The sequence below is a fragment of the Vanellus vanellus genome (genome assembly GCF_965231255.1).
Source record: "Vanellus vanellus genome assembly, chromosome: 2".
In the NCBI taxonomy this organism is placed as follows: domain Eukaryota; kingdom Metazoa; phylum Chordata; class Aves; order Charadriiformes; family Charadriidae; genus Vanellus; species Vanellus vanellus.
This window is the reverse complement of record NC_138906.1, coordinates 23,134,075-23,155,039: the sequence shown is the minus strand read 5'-3', so window position 1 is coordinate 23,155,039 and position 20,965 is coordinate 23,134,075. Positions and strand designations below refer to the sequence as shown.

Sequence of the window (20,965 nt, the reverse complement as noted above, 5' to 3'; positions counted from 1 at the left end):
ACTTCAAATGGTCTACAGACTGGCATCTCTAGAGTGTCCTCAAGTGACAAAGAACAGCAGAAAGTGCTGATTGAAGGTGTGCATAGGACCCATCTTTGGTCAGACATTTTCTCCAGCCATGGCAACATAGACCCCTGTAGAGCCCTATCAGGCCTACACAACAGAATTGACAGAGATGTCTACTTGAATTAAGCCAGTAAATATGGCTTTTGTAGCAACTAAGAACAGCTCTACCAGGTCATATCAAAGGTTTGTTTAGCTTAGTGTCCTTCCCCTAATGGTGTCCAAAAGCAGGTGCTTAATGAAGAGCACGAGAGTTGGCAAACATCAAGTGGTAGCTCCTTATTTGCCTCTCTTGGCCTTAACATTTGCAGCTGAGCGATTTCCTGAGCCAGAGTCAGTGGGTTTGCATTCATCTGTACATAGCAACTCCACAGTAAGTCCTCAAATAGACAAATTTTAATGTGCAACAAATGTGAGGCGATTCTGATTTGCATGGAATAGGAAAAAAAAATCCACATAGAGACTTATCAACAGGCTGGCTAATACACTCAGTGTATCCTGTTACAAATTTTCCTACATAAATAAGACCCCAGAAAGCCAGCAGAGAAAAAACATAGCATTGCAATACTTCTCGGAAAGAGTATTTAGTAGTTCTTCAGCATGCTTACTTCCTTTTTACTTCCTATTGAATCCCTTTGGATGTTCTGATACTTCACATGTATCAAGGCAATTTCTGACAGCTGTCCTCTTCACTGTATTTCTCTTACCACTTCAAAATTTCTTTTCTGACAAATTCATCCTATTTAATGGCCCACAGAGTGAACAGCTTAGGGCCGCGTAGCATGACTTGCAGACTGTCAAAATATGAAAAGATTTTCTAGTGGTCCGTACATCAGAAGGCAGACATCTGGTGTCCTTGAAGAGACATACTGGTTTTTTACCTCAGAGTTAAAGACATGCTACAATCCTGCTTAATTCCTGTTCTTATGCCAACACAGTTTGACTCATGGTTTTTCAGTTGATGACTTCTAAAAGAAAGCATCATTAAAGAAAGATATACTTCACTTTTTGTCACTAGCCTGATGGTAGACTATTCTGGTTTAGTTCAGAGAACTAAAACTTTGATACACGCCTTTCCATGAAGAACGCAGGTAGCTGTGTGTGTATTATCCTTTACCGTTGCTTTCATTTAAGGAAACTTTCTCTGGTCAGTCTTTCCTTATACAAGAATCTTCAATTTTGAGTTTCATTTCACAAGCCAGTTACTGCATATTCTTTATGAAGTTCATTTTGCATTTTAGTTTATGGATGCTTCTTGCTGTCCCTCTGTGCCCCAGTGTTTGAGCTTCATGAAGAAATGTAAATGCCCAGAAACTGCAGGACTGGACCTCTTCTAAATAGTCCTCATACATTTTTATATGTCAAAATACCTGAAATGAAACAGCCACATTCACACCAGTGTGAGTAATAAATACAGTTACTGATAAGGAATAAGAATGGCAGAAATCTGGAATCATATCTAGAAGAAACAGCCTATTTTCTGAATTTGCCCGTAGATGACATGAGCTAAAGATCCTGTACCACTGGTAATGCCTTAGGAAAATTCCTGTGATGGCTGAAAAAGGGCCAGAGATAGTAATGAAAGTAAGTAATTCATTACCCTATGCTTTAAAATATTCTTATGGTTTTTACTGTGTTTCAGGTAAAGCTGTCTGTCCATTTAAGTCACAGTCTGCTCTTGATGAGTGAGCGAGTGACTTTGGTGTAGCTCTGAGTCTGCTGATGAGACCCAGCATGAACATTCATGGCCTCTTCAGATGCAAAGCCGGTGCCAGGCATGTCTCACACAGCTCGCTGGCACCTTTCTCACTGTTTAATAAAGCAGATCAGCCTGGGCACAAGGCTTTGGCTTGCAGACAGGAGCGAGGTGATGCCAGGCTTGGATCTCTGGCTCTGGCATGTGGACCACAAGCGGCTTCTCTCGTGCTCCCACTCTTAAGAGCTGCAGCATCTTTTATTTACCACTGAGTGGAGTCCTTATCAAGACTGCAGATGTCCAAGGCTTGATTCCCCAGCCTGCTGCACAGCATTTTGCTAAGAGCAGCTTGGCAGTGAAGCTGTGCCTGGCATCACAACCAGATGATCCAGATCCACTTGGTTGAGTGCAGGGCTCATCAAAAGGGTACCACAAATACAGGGTTACCTTTTTGGCACTGTTGTCAAATCCATAGTTTCTACCAATGCTTTAATACAGGCATTTTTTATTTAGCAACTCAGAGGCCTGCTTATAGAAGAATATTAATTTCAAAATGCATGTGTCTACTCATTATTGTTCACTGGCACTTTCTTTGGACAAAGTCCTGTATCAGATACTCACCTTGGATTTCTTCCTGTTGACATGATTACTACATTAACCAACTTGGAAAGCTGGATTGATGCTCCCGTATATTAAAATTCTATGATCAATTAGATGAGTGCTTCTAGTAGGTTGTAAAAGTTGCAGCTGGTACTCCAAATCGGGGTCCAAACCAGATGGGAGGCTCCAAGCAACTGGGCTCCCATGTTGTCTGGAAATTAATTGTAATGTCAGCATGAAAAAAAAAACCCAACAACAAAACAAAACAAAGAAAACAATTGAGAAAAGAAAGTAAGGAGGCAGGAGTTGAAAGCAGTTTTCCTCCTTTTCATATTTCTGAGTGGCTGTGGGTACATGTTGTCTGTCATCCTGCAGTCACTTATCTTCTGTCTCCAAGTATAAGATTCCCTCCCAAGACTGCTATCTACCTCTCAGTCCTCTGCTTCTTGTTAGTATTTTAACCCTTGAACATTTCTTGCAAATTCCCTGTTTTCCTCAATCTCTGGTGATGAGACCGGTGTGCAGGGACCCTCAGCGAGCACCCATTAGGTGCTGGTCTCTGCAAAAGCAAATTGCCGTGCAGGAGCACACGTGGATCCAGCCTCTTCCTTCACATGATTCCTGTCTGTGCGAAGAGACAGAGGCAACAGAGGAGAGAAAAGCGCAGCAGTGCTTCACCTGGGATGTGAGGACAAGCAGCTGATGATGCTGCACGTGGGGTGAAGCGGTTATCCAGCCGTTCTAGTCTGTTCACAGGAGCAGTATCACTCAGAGATACTCAAAATGTGAAGTTCAGCTAGGTAATTGCAAAAATAACAATTATAATTCCTAACATACAGCATCTGTGCAAGTCTGTTGTGATGCTGGAAATGTCAAGTTCTGAGCTGATAGCATTGCACTTTATTTCAGAGTCTTATGAAAACAATCAGTACATAAAACTTCAGTACACAGACACATTGTGTTCTCATACTGGAATGTGTCACTTCCATGTCACACTAGCTGTTTTGTGAAACAATGTGTCACTTCAGATTTGTAAGCTTCAACAATAGCTAATTTTAGAATTTAGGAGGGATTTCAATCATTCTTGAATAAACATATTCTCTTTTGTTCTTAATGCTACTGAAAGAAAAGCGCAAATGGAGTTTCTTTCTTCTAATACTAAAGTAAGCAATAGAAGGCATGACATAATTTAAAGGTTAATGATCTTAGGATTTTATATATCCCATGAATAGGAACCTTTTGTCATATGCGTTACAGAAATAAGGAACTGAAAAGGTCCTGCCCAAAGGCAGTGTCAGCTAAACCTAAGCAGCTGCTGACAGATACAACCTCTTATAAATTTTCACGCCTCCCCGGGCAACCTACTCAAAGGTTCTATACTAATAACATCGGTGTGCTTTGCAACGTCACCAGCTCCTCAGGACAACTGGGCTAGAGCGGTCCACGTCTATGCTAGAATTAAGCTCTTGGCTGCTCCGTAACAGGCTGGCTGTGGCTGTGTTCAAAGTGCTGGAATGGTCTCTCAAACACCGCACGTGCCAAACTGGACCTAGAAATCCCTTTGAGGGAGTGCTCGCTGGCGTGGGTGAAGGACACATAGAATCATAGAATCGCTGAGGTTGGAAGGGACCTTTAAGACCATCAATTCCAACCATTAACCTACCCTGACAAAACCACTTCTAAACCATGTCCCCAAGTACAACATCTACCCTATTTTTAAACACCTCCAGGGATGGCGAATCCACCATGTCCTTGGGCAGCCTATTCCAATGTTTAATAACCCTTTCAGTGAAAAACTTTTTCCTAATATCCAATCTAAACCTCGTCTGACATAATTTGAACCCATTTCCTCTCGTCCTTAATGCCATCGTCCCACATGCCAGCATCCATTTACAAGATAGACAACTCTGCAGTAATGCCTCTTCCTGAGCACTGTTTAATTTAAGTTCGTTTGTCAAGTTTTATATTAAGTAAATATTTTGCCATTATGTGAGCAATTAACATTCAGAATAGCACCAAATCTTTCCATAAAGCCCTTGTCGGTATACCTTCCAGTTCAACATAAAGTGTTAATTACTGCTCATCCCTTAGGGGTTAACTATGATTCCTTACTATCTACTTATCCTCTCATGATTAGTAATAGTACCATTTTTTCTACTTCTTTTCCAGGAATTCAAGTTAGTCTGCCTGGTTTATAATTCCTTGTTTTCTCTTTTTGCTTGTACTGTTTGTTGTTTTCTGACATGATCAAAACCTATCTAGCTTTCATCAGTGCTTACTGAGAATTGTAAATTTCTCTGAGTTCTTCAGCCAGTCTCTGAGTGTTAAGCCAATCAAATTCATCTTTTTTTTAAAAAAAGCTACATATAGTAGATGAAAATAATGTATGGGGTTTTCCTGTAGCCCAAACATCACACTTGGTTTTGGTCTTTAATTTGTACTGTTGTTTTATTCAAAGTTGGGCAGAACTTGTGTGGAACTAATCAATGTTCATGGTATAGGAAATGTTCTTGCAAATATTTGCTCATGTTCGCTTATTTACATGCCACCTAATGAAGCAGCTGACAAAATGTTACTGAAATGAAGAGTATACTTTAAACAGTGCATGCACATGTTTTGGTATGCAGAATTGCACTCATGAATGCAGTGCCACTGCCTCATGTAAAATAACAAGGAAAATGTATTCTGCACTGAAGCTTTCCAAAACTTGTTTGATAGACTGTGTTGCTGCCAAGAAAAAGAGCGAAATTACTAAAAATGTGGGCAGAAGCCCAAACTCATTTTCAATGCATATTGGCTTCATAAATATGGAAATTCAGCTAAGTTAAAAGCACTCTGTACATGCAGTGGTATGAACAGCATCCACAAAAGTGTACTTTGATGGATGATGTGCCGACTTAGACGAATGTTTAGAGATAAGAGTTAACTGAAAAAAAGTGTGACATTGGCTGCAGAGAATGTGGCCTTGGATAGTCCTTTAGTTGAGAACTGGCCGTGACTTGAATTTGAAGTTTTGACCAAGGCTTACCAGCTTTCTAGAGGTAGTTCAGACCATCCTAACAGTTTTTAATGCTGTGTATAATGACACGAGGTCTCATATCTGTGGAGTTGAAAACATTTTTATAGATGTCAGTTAGACTTCACAACACCATCACTTTGTGCAGATGTAAAAATTAGAGGATGTATGACTTGATTGGAAAGGAAGAGGGCCTGATAGGTTGCACAAGGGCAGAGCTGGGAACAGCCACACTAATCTTTAACATTTTCTGTGTCCGAATATGTTGAAAATCAGGGCAAGTTTGTGCAGTGCAAAATTTTCTTAGTAACTGTAAAGATTCTGGTTTTGTCCATGGAAATGAGGCTGGAGACGACCAGCTCATTTCACAGCTGTCTGTCAAATGGATGTTTCTACATATAGTTCGTTCCTACATTCTTAATTATTTTTCACTTCCTCTTCCATCCTCTTAATTTTTGTTAGTTGCAGAGATAGGAATAGCAAGATTCAGCTTTGCAAGTTGCTAAGTTTCCTCTTTCTCTGTCTATGCCTTAGTGAAGAAATTGGTATTTTTTGTTTAATAATACATAGGAGCACCTGGTAATTTTTTTCTTTGTTAGATAATTCCCCAGGCTACTAACACCAGAGAGTGTGATCCAGACTTCCTATCTGAAATGCCCAGATTGAGCAACTTGTTCTCTATTTTCTCACTTTTTCCTGGATTTCTTTTTAGAAGAGAGCTAAGCAGTATATTGGGTGCTTCTCCTGCTGTCTACATTTTGCTTGGGATGTAAATCCCCAGAAAACAGCTTTGTACATTTTTGCTAGGTGTTCATCTCTTCCCTGAGAAGGCAGGACTCAACAAGCGTTAGGTGCCTTCAGCTTTTTGTGCTCTGGCCTGCTGAAGTCTTTCTTAAGATGTTACATGGTTCTAGCAGTGGCTGCAGGTTACTGACTCTCTGGTTTTTAAAAGTCAAGGTGTTTGTGGAGACCCAGCAGTGGGTAAAAGAAGTGGAATGTAAACCCTTCAAAGTTCCCGAAATGTAATTCTTTCAAGCTTGTTAGTGGAGCTCAGATGACTGTCTGCCTAAATATGGATTACTTTAGGCAAGGGATAGGTGCCTTTCTCTCCAAAACAGGCAATTCTGCACAAATGGCATGACCAAAGTAGTGTGCCCAGGGCATGTTCAGGCTAAGTAAGGTGATAGTTTCAGGATTAGGCAGTCCTGAGAAGTAGGTAAACTGAACTGATGAGTGAGCCTTAGGCAAACAGCTTTCTGCTGCCATAGTTATAAATTCCCCACAAGAACTAAAAGAAGAACAAATTGCGTTGCAGTGATATTACAATGCTCAGACTATGCCTGGAAGAGCTGTGATAGATTTAGATGTCCTTCAAAACAAAGAAATCTGGAAATTATTTCAGATTAAAGACAGCCCTGAGAGCAGTCCACAGAGCTCCTTTTACTCTTTATTTGAATTACTGTGTCTAACTTCTTAGAAGAAAAAGAAACCGAGCCCTACAGATCTTTTTGTAGTTTTGCAGTTAAGAGATTCCTTTGGTAACAGTCCATGTGAATGTCTGCTCTCTCTATTTCCTTCTGTGCTGTTAATTATGAAATTTCCTTCCTCTTTCAGAAAATAGGTTTGATACAATTGTAGTTGGAAGGTATGTGAGGGGGGGAAGAACTACAGTGTCTTGCCAGTTGATATAAAGAAACTTCAGTTACTACTACATGCCTGCCACCGCCACAGAGACTGACAGGTAGGTCAGGCCATGAATCAGTGTTGGGGAGCTGACATTAGGACATTTTTCACATACCCTTGTTATGCATATTTAAAATCCTGTTCTGGACCTCACCAATCCACAGGTAGTGGGGGAAGAAAACAGTCTTAAATACATTTTCTGCCAACCTTTCTGCTTCATTGTGCTTCTCTTAAATATTCAAGTCAAACGCAGTACTTGGATATGGTAGGGAATTAACATGAAGAAAAGGTGTTGAAAATTATCATAGAGTCATAGAATATCTCATGTTGGAAGGGACCCATAAGGACCATCGAGTTCAACTCCCCGCAACTTGCAGAGCTGCCTAACACTAAACTGTATGACTAAGAGCTTCGTTCAGGCGCTCCTTGAGGTATTAGCCCATGGAAAATATTTTGAAGCATTTCTTTCTGGAAATGGGTATATGTTTTTTTTTTTTTTTTAATAAGGAAGGAAACAGTGATAAAGCAAAGGAAGAAAACAATGACTCATCATAAAGATAATATAAAGAACAGGCATTTTTCCAGTTATTTTTATAACTATATACTGTTATCCAGGAAGCATGGCTAGATCAGTTATTTTTTCTTACACAATCCATTATTTTAACAATAGTCTAAAGATGCATGTTGATTATTTCCAGTGATTACTGAGGCTCAGTTAACGAGAAGCAGTTAAAGGGTAGTACAAAAGGTTGATGAGTGCATCTGTAAATCAGCAGTCATGGACCATACGTTGGTCTTCTGTACCTCAGCCAAAATATTGAGGTTCAAATGCTCTTGGGTCATCAGGCAGCGCTGGGCAACATCTGCAGCTGTGATCTGCACCCTTGGGTGCAATCCTTCCTTTGGTGCCTTCCTTCCCTTGAATGCAGTGCCTGTAGCCCCGTCACTGGAAACAAGGGCTGAGACCTCCTGAGCTCCTGGTGTTCACTCAGACATCTATCAGGATGATGATGACTTTGCCTCTGTAGTTTACCCTTTCATTTTAGCATGCTATTCTCGTTTTAACACCCCAAAATTATGGAAAATATGAGAAATCTTCAGGTAGTCAGCTGCTTCTTCTCTGTAAGGAAAGCTTGGCTAGGTCTCACTATCCCTTGTGAGCCCAAGGCTGAAGTTGCACGACAGACCTAGAGATTTGCCCTTCACACCAGAGCTTTTCAGCCACCACCCTCACCTCCCACCCACTCTGGGCCTAGTTCGACCTTGTGAGCTGCTTCAGCACGTTAAGGGAAAAAGGACTACATCTCTGTTATCTTAGTATGCTGAAAGGTCTCTGTATAGACCCAGTGTCAGCTCCAGGGTGAGGGTGGCCCTGCCCAGCTGGGCATAGGGCACAGTGAGGCTGTTATAGGCCTGACTCAGGCTGCTGGTGAAGCTCAGCCTGAAACCTCCTCTCCTTCACACTTCACTTTTCTCTTGCTCATATTGCAAAGGGTGGTTGAGTTTTACTTTTCACCAAATTTGCTTGCTTTTTAAATTGAGCCTGTGTTCCTTTGGTTATATGACTGACTTGAGGAACTACAGACCCTTTATTTTTCTCCTAGAGTAGTTTTAGTGCCTTATGGGTCTGGTAAAGCAGCTGAGAGGCCACCAAAGTGTATGGGCCACCCGTGACAGCTTCTCAGTGGCAGTCGCTCATCCATTGTCATGCTCTGCCCCAGTGTCCTACAGGTGCCCCAGGTGCCCAAGACTCATTTCTATTGAGCTGCACATCAACAGCCTGTGACTTTCCAGTGCCACATACAGAAGAGAGTCAGAACAGAGGACATTAATGGCTTGGTTTGTCATAGGTATCCAAAATGGATGACAAGACCTGTTCCAATGAGAAATTATGAATCAAAACTAACATGGCCATTAAGGGTTACATCAGTTTAAGATTGAAAATCAATGTCAGAATTATATTCCTTTTCATGAGCGTGTGTGAATGTTGAACTGAAACTTGTAAACTATTTCTAAATTTCTAGAGATAGAAAGGTAAACTGGAAAACCCTGAAGACTATCCTTGGTGAAGGAGAGACAAGTGAGTTTGCTTGACTTCTGTCAACTACTTTCCTATTTTGTTTTTTAAGTCTCTCACTAAATAATCTGTCCAAGTGCTTAATTCTCCTATTAAAAAGTTTTTTTCCTGGTACCTAATTCTCCCTTCCTAAACTGATTCCATTGTTTCTCTTCCTGTATTTCTTGTCCTTTCCCAAGCAGATATGTAAGATAATTTATGACCTTCCTTCATGCAGCATCATTTTATGTCTTTGCAGACTGTTATCAAATCTTGCTCCAGTCTTCCCTCCTGTGGACTAAGTTCATCCAGCATCTGCTCAGATATCATGTAATTCTTCTGCATCTTTCTGGGATTATGGTATTCCTTTAAAAGAGAAAAATTAACAGGTTTGACATTATTTGCACTTCATAAGTCTTCTCACTCTGTTGAAAGTAGTTTTTTGTTACAAAAAGAAAACAGATTCCTAAACGGCACAGTCCTTTTAGTTTGTATAGCAGAAATAAAAGAGAAGCCTTAAAGACAGAAGACCACATATGATTTTATGGGCGGGATAATAAAGTGGCAATGTAATGAATTGAGGTGTTAATTTGGAGTATATTTAGGCAAGGCCTAAAGATGTTTTAGCCTTAGCTCTCCCTACAAACTGTTTATGAAATCAGGCTGGGCTGATACAGAACACTTAAAGAAGTGAGGGTCTGATAACGATCCCGTGGCTTCCTGTGTCAAATGTGCAAATGTACATCACAGTCAACAGAATATGTTACTCATAGCATGTTTTGGGGTATATCACCTCACAGAGTTCAAAAGAGAATATATAAATTAGATGGTCCTATTAAATAAAGAAACATGGCCTGAAACATGTTTCCTCCACTCCTGCTCAAGATAAGATCACTGCTGTTTGTTAATTGCACCTGCCAAATAGATTAAAGAAGATTGTCGGGATCTTTACTTTGGTAAAAGGCTTTCTTGAATGGAGCGCTAGTGTTACATTTATATCCTGCTTGTTCTTGCCGTGCAAGCATACAATGTATAATGAGTCTAATAACTTTCTGGTAACTGCTAAAAAATAAGACTGTTAGCAAAGTAGGTGTTAAAGAAACATCTCTTCATAGCAGTCAAAATTCAATGTTATTTCTCATGATCTGTTTGTTGAATTATGTGATTCACAGTTTTCCCCTCTTAAACCAAATTAAATTTATTGTTAAATCTGATTTAAGTATGTGTAACTCTCTTCTCCAATCTTCTAAGATGTTATGCATCTTGCATGATTTCTTGGAGATTACCATTAATGATTTATTGTTGCTACATGAAATTTTTCAGTCCTTCAGTCTGAATACAAGCACATAAGACAAAGCTGATTTAATTTCAGTGTAATTCCTTTCTCAATGTAGTTAACGCTGTTGACCGTTCTACCACAACTGAGTTATTTTGTGAAGACTAAAATAACAAAACATGGTGTATTTCTGCCTTCTCTATACTAACCCAGTACTTCATGGAACTATACTTTCTTTGCATTTTGTTTTCCTTTTTGTTCTAGTATATTTATAGAGTACATGACTTTTTCTTAATATGTAATAAATTCTAGATGTGAAAAAAATATGGCCATTTTTTTATTACTCATTGCGTTGTATTGCTGCTAGCATGATACAGGCTAGATCATATGGACCAAATTATTCATCCCATCACAAATATTCACACCATTTTTTGTAGAAAGCGTAATCCAATTTTATGATAATATGACAATTGGCATTTCATTACCCCCAAATACTTGGTGACATTTAAAAAATTTAGTTAAGTTAATTTAATACTTCCTAGTATGGATAAAAAGCAAGTGCAGACTTTTCATGGATTCCCTTGCTAACTAGTGAAGATTCATTTCATTTTTTCACATTAGGGAGATGTTTTTTCATTTAAAGTTTCATTTTACATTTGTTTGTCACTAAACGTGCTTTTAGAAAGTCTATTGACTGTGTAGTACCCACACATGTAGCCTCTGGCAGCGCATAATGGACTTAAGATGTGAGGACATCATAATTGTGCTCTTCTGAGACTCTTTGGAAATTGCTTATTTGTGCAATACCATTTATTCACAAGGAGTGCATATAAATCCTCATTCTTTAGAAAATGTAATAAAGAAACAATACCCCTTCCCAAACAATGTTGAAACTTGCTTTTCCCCAAGGAAATCTTTCTGTGCTCCCTTTCATGATGAAGTCGCCTTTCTGCTTAATCACTCCGGGCTTTGTGGTTGCTTTCACTAGGTATGTACAAAAATCAAGCAAATTAATGCAATAGCCATAGTATTTTCAGTCCAAGGGTATGTTTCCCTAAATTAGTTCTTATTTTGACCTCTGTGGATCTTATTATTTGAACTTTTGATAAACAGAGCAGCTTTAAACAGATGCCTTTATCAGCCCAAATGAGAAGGGTCACAAAGGATGGCAGACAGTACCTGTCACCCTTGCTGGAGTCCACCCAGGAAAATAGGAGGTAACGCAGGCTCATCTCACCTTTGCGTTGAAATATTCAACTAAATTTGGCACGGCAAGACAAATTAATATTATAACCCACAAGAGCAATCCCCATGCAATCAGTCCCTGATAGTTGGGGCTGGTCTGTAAAGTGCAGGAGTGCAGCACTTGCTCTTGGCCACTGCAGCTGAGTGCTTGGGGAGACTTACCCTGATGGGGATTGCTCTTTCAGCAGAGCAGATCCTAAAGGATCTTTGCTCTTGAAGGATCCCAAAGTGCTTTATGGATCTTTTCATGTCACTGTAGCTCTCTGCGAACACCTGGCAGCAGTAATCAGCAAATCATCACCTGCAAAACAACCATCACATGTTACCTTCCACTTGTTGTTCATTTAGGCTCATCAGATAGGCTGAGGTATAGGGTGCTGTTGATACTGTGCTGCTCTTTTTCCCTTAATCTTTGAGTGAGTAGAAGTTTAATGAACTCAGTAGGATTTCTAGGGAATCCTGAGCAAGTCAACTTTTACACTATCGGTAATCTCTTTATAAGCATCTAGGATGTAAGCCTAGCAATTGAGTTTGAAGTAACAGAGAATTGATTAAATTCATACCAGGGAGTACAACCTTGCTTGTAGCCCAGCTTTTGACCTTCGAGATCATGGATGGGCCATCCATGGCTGGATGCAGCTTGTGCTGGGGCTACACTGCTGAGCAGCAGTGAGTTGAAGGTGCCTGACATCGCCACATTTCTGAAGAGCAAAGGAGCAAGAAGACCATGCCATGTACTGCCTGGTGCTCCCCGAGGTACGCGTCTGGTGGCTCACGGTTATCAGCAGGTGTTAGGTGCAGGTGATACAAAGAGGTTTGCTCTTCTGGCTTTGCTCTTCCTTGGAGTCTGGCCTCAGGGATTTCAACAGCCTGAAGCAGCCACCCTTGTCCAGGAACCGGCACAGCACCCCATAATTCACAGTACTGGCTGTACTGGGAAAGATGCAAGTGCTCAAGGTGTGTTTGGAGTACCAAGTATGCAGTTACAAATTGTTCAGATTTTTAGCCCTAAAGCTGGTCTGCAATCTGGCTGAAGGGATTCCTATCAAATGCTTGTTTATTTTCTTAAGGAACCAGTGTTTGTTTTACTGCTAGGCTGCTGATGGCTCTGGTGTGGCTTGAGGAGCAGAGGAGGGTGAAGAAAACAGTCAGTTCCCTTTTTGCTTCTTTGTTATTGCACAATGTCCAACTGAGAAGAAAGTGGAATTCCTCTTGGCCTCATGCCATATGAGCTCTAGAATAAAACAAGGCTGTTAAAACTCCTGATGGTATCAATGGTAATGTATCTTTTATACAAATAGGCTGCATGCTGTACGGAAATGCTGTCAGTCTAAGACAAATCAGTTCAGGCCAAAGAAGACTGTTGCTCTTTCTAGGCAAGAGTTTTGGCAGCTGATTAAAAATTCAAGAAGTGACTTTTCCAGAAAAAGCTGCTACTTTATTGTTGTTGTTAGTATATTTTGTCGTCATCTGAAAAAAAATAAATCAGTTAACTTTGCTCTTAACTTCCTAACATCTGTACCTTGCATTTCCTTGTAATTTCTCGTTTCACAATTCAATTTCTCCTTTTTACTTTAATCATCTAGATTTTCTCAGGGAACTCACTCTCTTTTTTGCATTGTCTTTCTGCTGAGCATCCAAGTAGGAACAAATCCTGTACTTAGGAAATACGACGCTCTTGGCAACAAACAGGAGATGATGCCAATTTTCCTTGCTATCATGATTTTCATACAGTTGCTGAACAACTATGTTACTGCATTTCAAATAATATTTTCACACTGCAGAATGTTTTTTTCCATGTAGCAGTTTTTTCTAAACAAACCAAAATATTTCCATGATAAAAATCTACTATGATAAAGTCAGGCTTTTATGCAGTTATAGGGACAGTCTATAGCGGTCAGGAGAGGAGAGATGTTTCTTTCACTTTTCTACCTATACGTTTTGAAATGTAAGCTCCTGAGTGTTTGCTCAGTGATCTGGGTAAGAAAAGATACGTGGCATTTCCTGAAATTGTGACTGGCTCTTGGGACAACTGTCTGACCAGATTCACCTACCTTACAAGAAAAATGGGGACTGTTTTTAAACTAAGCCATTTTTCAGGTAGCTTTGGGTGCTGGTCTCCTAGTTGCGTTTATGCAGAGATGAAGGTCAATGTAGGACAATGGCAATCTCGTTTGGAAGAAAAGTAATTTTTATAATGTCCTGCAGAGTGAATTTCACTTAAGTCCTCTACAATTCAATCCTGTCTCATCTCACACATGAAAATATGAGACTGACATGTTTTTCTGGTGGTATTTTTTCACTGTGTAATTAAGGTGTAAGATTTAAAAGCTGAGGCTGAATTTCTGTCTTTGGTATTTCACTGTTGATTTGATCCCATGAACTCCCCCGATGTCTCCTCAGAAGAGAGAGCAGGAAAGTACTGAGATAGAACTGTCTGCGTATCACCTGCTTTCCCAAGGCAGCATGGTTTGCCCTCAGTGAGAACTCATTCTTTTCTGAAGGCAAAATTTGTGCTGTGTGGTCTTGTTTTTTTTTTTTTTAAATGTGGCATGTGACATAATATTTCCTTATTTAGCACTCAGAGCTTTCTATCCAACCATCCAGCCTTTGAAACTGAGGAGAAATGGCCACTGTCCTCTCTTCAGCAGGACTTTATCGCCAGCAACTCTCATCATATGGCTTTTGGTGAAGGGAAGAAAAGAAAATAGCACTGGCAATGATGTTCTCCGGGTTCTTGCTTGCTCTTTCTCTTGTTCACAGTGCTTTGCAGCTGGCGGGTAAGTGCCTCCTGCTTGCGTCCTGTAAAGGTGTCTGTGAAAGTTCTGCCATGTCCTCTGGCATTTCTACGTGCTTTATGGTTCTGTGGCAGTTCCTATACATACATTATAGACATATAGATGGGGAACTTCTTAATGGCAGGCAAGAGGCAAGGGCAGGATCTAGCTGAAAAAAGAAACAGACAGAGCAGACAGAGAAGGAAGCAAAAACTTAATTTTTAATGATTTTATTCATATATAGTGGCAATATAATTTCAGTAACCCCAGAAGATCAGATCTAAGAAAATCACAAAATAGGTTAAATAAGTTTAAATGTCTTTTTTTTTTTTTTTTTTTTTCTTTTTGCTTCTGTGTTCTGATTTTTGAGCTGTTGGTGTCTGGGTAATGGTTAGCAAATTCAGGCAGGAAAAACTTCAGGAGTGGTGAAATGTGGAATTATTTAAGGATATGAAGATGTTCACAGATGATGGCTGTGTAAACCAGAGAGACTTAGTTCTTACAAAGGCGATTATTTTCATTCAGTCTTTTGAACAGGGTCACTGAATTCACTGGCATTGATAAAGCAGATGAAGTAAAATTTGTGTAAAATAAAGTGGGATAAAGTTTAGTGAAGTTATTGTAGAATTACAGTAACACAGTTACTGCCATCTCTTTAGCTGCACTTCTATTTTAGACATTAAAAGAGATAACTTTTGGACACCTGAAATTTTAAGGTTAAATCATTTTAGCTTTGTAACTCCTCATTAAAACTGTTTGTTATGGATTGCCTCAGAGTATGTGGGTTTATTGGGTTTTTTTTTGCTTTTTTTTTTGTTTTTTAATTTCCCAAGGTATCACGGCAGACCAGAATAGCTGTTTTCAGTGTATTGTATATTATCAAGTAAATCAATTTAACCTTTTTGCGGGCATTTCAAATGAAATTTCTTTAGATTTTAAAATGCATGTTAATTACGTATGATGCCCAATGATCAAGAGATGTATCAGGGATCAAAACATTATGAATCCCACAGGCTCTGGAGGCACAAAGCAGCAGAGCAAACTGATAGGCATGATCCACTACTGCTACTGATAAACTCACTGTAGGACTGAAATTAGCTCATTGGAGCCAACACCGTAGACATGATCAGAGAAACTATCTGGAGAGTTAAGGACCCAATTTCTATTACAGGTGGACCTTCTAACTTCCACCAGCCATTCAACATGGCCAAGTGTTGGTCAGACGCTACTACTATCCAGTCCTTGTTATTTTCTCAGACTGCGATTGCTTTCCCAATGTCATTCGCAGTTTTACATTGCAGTGGCTCAGAGTAGATACTGCAGGTCTCGTAGGTGAGCAAGGCCAATGAGCCCAGAGTACCCCCTGTGAGGCCCAGAGGTGTTCACCCATATTTATACAGTGAAAGGAAAGGAAATCAGTTTTTCACTTTGAGGGTGGTGAGGCACTGGAACAGGTTGCCCAGAGAGGTTGTTGAGGCCCCATCCCTGGAGGTGTTCAAGGCCAGGCTGGACATGGCCTTGGGCAACCTGGTCTAGTGGGAGGTGTCTCTGCCTATGGCGGGGGGTTGGAACTTGATGATCTTCAAGGTCCCTTCCAACCTAAACCATTCTATGATTCTATGAAATGAGGACTCAATAGGGGGAAGACAAATGGCTCAGACAAGGTGGCTGTGACCCCACTAGGAGACCTGTAAGACCTGGCAGGGTGAGGGAAATTTGTAGAGGTCAGATGTCTGCAAAGCTGCGCAGATGGAAACAGTGTAATGGTGACAGCAGTGTGGTTGAGGGAATTCATGTGACTGACGTAAATCAATTGAACCAGCAGTGCTCAGCTCTGCTGATGCTGCTGTCTGCCACTAATCCACAGTATGGTGATATAAAGGAATACATACCCTGTTGTCTATCTTAGTGCTTTTTAATCAGTAAAATTGATGTTGCACTGGACTCTGTTCAAAACCATCATGTTTATATCTGATACGAATGCAACGACTCCCTGTTCATGTGAATGGGAAGCAGAACCATGTCACACATATACATTATACATATATTCTGTACTAACCATTTACCCTCTATTGTTTTGTTTTACAGACATTGAAACATTTTTAATATATAATGAAGTCAACAAGCTCTGCCTCCAGGCTTTTACCGCGCAGTCAGTTAGAACTGCTGCTTGCCATCAAGACAATGAATTGCAAAAATTCAGGTGGATCACTGATCACCAGCTTATGAGTGTGAGACTGAACCTATGCCTGGGGGTGTCATCAAAGGAGGATCAGGCTGTGATCTCCCTGTATCCATGTAATCGAACCAGTGAGGTCCAGTGGTGGGAATGCAGAAATGAAAGCCTTCTTGCAATCCAAGGAGAAGATTTGTTTTTCAGTCCTGGCAATGAAGAACATGATAATGTTTTGTTAAAGAAGGGGATGAGTGCAAAGAATAATTGGAAGATCTATGGGCCCATGGATGTTTTATGTTCTCGGGAATATGAAGGTACAGAAAATTGATTCTTTCATCCTTCGCACTTTCTTTGTGAGTGTTCGAGTATTTTGAATCTTTGGCTCTGACTATTCTGATTCCTTTGGCACCCATCAGAGTTTTATAAAATCAGTGTATTGAGGGAGTCATTCTTGAATTTAATTTCATATTTACTATGAAGTATTATGTACATATATATAAAATAAAATATACACACTATTTTAGTGTATGTATTATAGTATATTAGTATCACAAGTATTCTAAGTGTTGTATATAAGTATTCTTTAAATATTTATTATATATTTACTCACATACTTACTCTTATCCTACATAGAAGTATTCTCTAAAGTCACTATACCTCACCATACCGTGTCAGTACATTGTTAATAGAGAGTCTAAACACTAATAAGTTTCTTACACAGAAACATGGAAATGAAATTACATCCTCAAGAAAGACAGACAGTGTGGGTGAGCTGAGAAAGGGCTGGAAGTACCAGTGTAGGTGGAGGAGATGTGGCTTTTGTGACGCAGCAGATGAGGATGCTCATGGCATAACTATAATTACCAGTGCAATTACCCTTTGTGATTAGCTGAAGTCTGATTGTTCTGAATGGCTTTCCCACATCCAGAATGAATGTTCTAAAAACCACATTACAGGATCTTTGAAATATTAACCCCTGAGCCTTGCATGTGGGAGATGTTCCACTATATGGGAGATGCTCCACTGTATGGGAGATACTTAAATGGTCACTGGAATAAAACCAGAGAAGGGTTGTCTAATCTCATGTTTACTTTTTCCAGGAAGCAGGACCTCTTGCACGTTTTATATAAATCCTAACATTGTTTAAAATAGTAGTATCTTAGGGTAGAGCTCTGAAGCTTTATTAGCAGTTTGTAAAAACATCTTGGGGGTCAGAACAAAAATCTAGTTGTAGACCTCATCTATGAAATATTACTTTACATCAGAATAGCACTGCTCCAAAATATGTGTCAGCAGGTTAAGTCTGAAAAAGTGTTGAAATGAATTTTGTTATGGTTATGGGAAAAGTAACACGGAAAACACTTCGCGATGCAATTCAGCCATTACCATAGGCTTTTTCACATTTTTCACAGTTCACATTCATGTATCATTTTCCGTACTGTCTTTATAATTTTGTTTTCTCAGAGACCTTTACGCTGCTAGGAAATGCTTTTGGGGCACCCTGTGTGTTTCCTTTCATGTACAATAAGCAATGGTACAGCGAGTGCACAGACGCTGGCCGGTCAGATGGCTGGCTCTGGTGTGCAACCACCGCAGATTATGACACAGACCAGCGATATGGATTTTGCCCATCAAAAGGTAAGCTACCAGTTCCCATGCAGTTCCCCTCAGTGTGGTATTGGCAAAGCAGCACTAGCAGAGGATTAATATCTTTATAATAATGCATAGTTTACAAGGATGTATTTTGGCATATGAGGCATTGCCACATCCTGCAGCACCCTACACAAAGAAATAACAGATATTGCATAAAGATGTGGAGAAAAGTGTGTTGGAAGAGTAAAACAGCAAGCAGTTCCCACTAATTGTGGTGGTGTTGCTGAGCAGGATGATAATTTTGAGCTCCTCGCTGCTTCCCAGGCAGGACGTGTGCTGTCACTGTTGCACAACCCTTCTCTGAGGACTCCCGTTGTGATGGATGTGGGTAGAAAAATGAGTGCTGTAGGAAGCTTCATGATGAAGTTAATGTTTCAGTCTTTATGATTCTCATGTCAATATTTTTTTACTTAAGTGGAATGTGTCCTTTTATCCATGATGCTATTAACCCTCTTCGTATTGCCTGGAAAGCAATCTTTCTGCTCCTCCTGACAACTGCCTCCCATCCCCGGCATTTCTCTACAACTTCAATCACTTTCTGAAAACTGTCTTCCATTTCTATAGCCACTTCCTTCTCCATCTCCCTTTATAGTCTTGTTCTTGGCAGGGGAGCTTTGCATTCAAGTGCTGAAGACTCCTCCTGACACTTCTCAGCTTTCCCCTATATTCCTCCCCATTGCTTCTATTGAGCATTATGCATTTGATTATTAAAATGCCCCTTTACTCTAGTTGATTCAAAATGCGCTTTTGGCGTGGTTCAAATCCATAGTCAAATATGCCTTCCAGGTCCCTACAAAGATACCTAGGGCACGGAGCACAAATGGCATGTGTCATAGGGTCAATGAATAATTTTCAAAGCCTTTGAAAGCCAGTCCCAGCTCTCAGTTCTTCTTTTAATTGAACTTCATACTGGCTTTTGTGGATAGTTGAATATCTGATTCAATTTTGCATTGTGCTTTACTGAGCACGTATAGACCTTCAACAGACAAAGAAGCAAAGATAATTGGAAGAAGAGCACAGTGCAGCTCAGCGCCATTGCAGTGCCCAGGCTCTGCAGCTGTGTGGCGGGCACATCCAGGAGCTCTTTGCAAGAAGAGGATTTATCTAAGAACTGTTTGATGCTAAATTCAAGTCTAGAGCTGGTTCTTACAGTTCTCACCGGGACCTGTTGTCCAGAAAGAAAAGGAGGAGATGTTGCATATCTTTTTATATCTCGGTTTTCTGCCACAGAACTCCATGTAGTATCTTTTTCTATGCAATCACTTCCCTTGTAGTAATGCCTGAATTATGTGCCTCCACGGAACAGGAGGCAATATTTGCCAGCTCTACCTGTCAGTTTAAAGGCCTTAACTTCACCCTTGCCCATCCCACTCGTAACATTTTCAGGGCTTTGAAAGAACAGCACAGATGACATTTAGTGAGAATGTCATGCGTAATGAGAACCTGCAACTCATTTTTCTGCGGGTGAGTTACTATCACCCCCCCCCCCCCCCCCCCAAATAATTATTTTCTCCACAGATAAAGACAGCACCTGGATTACAGATCTGTTAACAAATGTCCACTACCAAATAAACTCTGAATCGGCTCTCACATGGCACGAAGCCAGGAAGAGCTGCCAGCAGCAAAATGCAGAACTATTGAGTATCACAGACATTCATGAACAAATTTACCTTAGAGGTAAGGAAGTAAAGCAAACCCTGGCTTACATGCGGGATCTGTTCAGTCCATTGTCTCAGCTAAGGACTACTTGATATGGTTTTGGCTGATGTCTATGGGCCTAAATATGCATGAATGAGTCAAAAAATCTTTTAGAATTAGCAAGTTCATCTCAAAATCGCTGCCAAGTTAAAACAGAATTCAAAGTATTCCAGAAACCTGCAAGTGTAATGGTTTGACTTTCTATTTAAAAATGTCATCTTATATTAAAAATTCATTGGTTTATTCTGTTTTTTTGAAAGAGGGGAAAAAATTTGAAAATTAAATGAAAGTCTCATTTTTATTAAAAAGCAACCTCTAAAAGAAATTGAAACTAAGAGAAAAGAAATATCTTTCTGCTAAAATAAAGATGTTTTGTGTCAAATGCGGTTTGACATCTAATTTTTTCATTAATTTGTCAAAGTGAAAGATATCAGTTATTCATAGATCCCAAATCATGGCTCTACCTATCCATGTATTGCTGGAGAAATGGTATGGAAAAAAGTCTCTCTTTTTGTTTTTAATGATGAATTTAACTTCTAAGAGCTTTAGTATTATTGTTTATACTTACATGGTACCAATACTTCTACTTTAATAACTCCAATCTTGGAAAGAAATTAGGCTATTCTACAGAAACAATTTCATACTGAATTTACGCTGTTTCATCTCACCTGTGCTCATTTTGCATTAGGTGATAGAATAAGACAGAGTTTTTTCTTTGCTTTTTATAGTAATCAAAGCTTTGGCATATTTCAATTTATCAGATATCCCAGTATCTAAATATATTTGTGGTTATATATTTAAGAATTGTACGTCTTCCTATAGACTTTATTAGTGACTATTGCTAATAAAAAAAATGATTTATAAAATCATTTATCTTCTTTTGGTTCCTTAGAGTTAACAGAAGGCATAGATTCTGCACTGTGGATTGGACTTAACAGACTGGACTTGAGGAGTGGATGGGAATGGATTGGAGGCAGCCCTTTCCAGTACTTAAACTGGGCTCCAGGTAGCCATGACTTTGATTCT

General features: G+C 39.8%; 1 protein-coding gene across 1 annotated transcript in view; it reads left to right on the top strand.

Moving 5' to 3' along the window:
* Positions 1-14,357: 14,357 nt before the first annotated feature.
* The window catches only part of LOC309669023 (macrophage mannose receptor 1-like), a gene marked incomplete at its 5' end in the record, with an annotated part of 37,770 nt that continues 31,162 nt past the window's right edge, over positions 14,358-20,965 (top strand). Inside the window, 5 exons of the mRNA XM_082479591.1 lie at positions 14,358-14,415; positions 16,501-16,902; positions 18,053-18,226; positions 19,760-19,918; positions 20,832-20,945. Coding sequence (XP_082335717.1) covers positions 14,358-14,415; positions 16,501-16,902; positions 18,053-18,226; positions 19,760-19,918; positions 20,832-20,945 — 907 coding nt within the window. The remainder of the gene's footprint in view (positions 14,416-16,500; positions 16,903-18,052; positions 18,227-19,759; positions 19,919-20,831; positions 20,946-20,965) is intronic.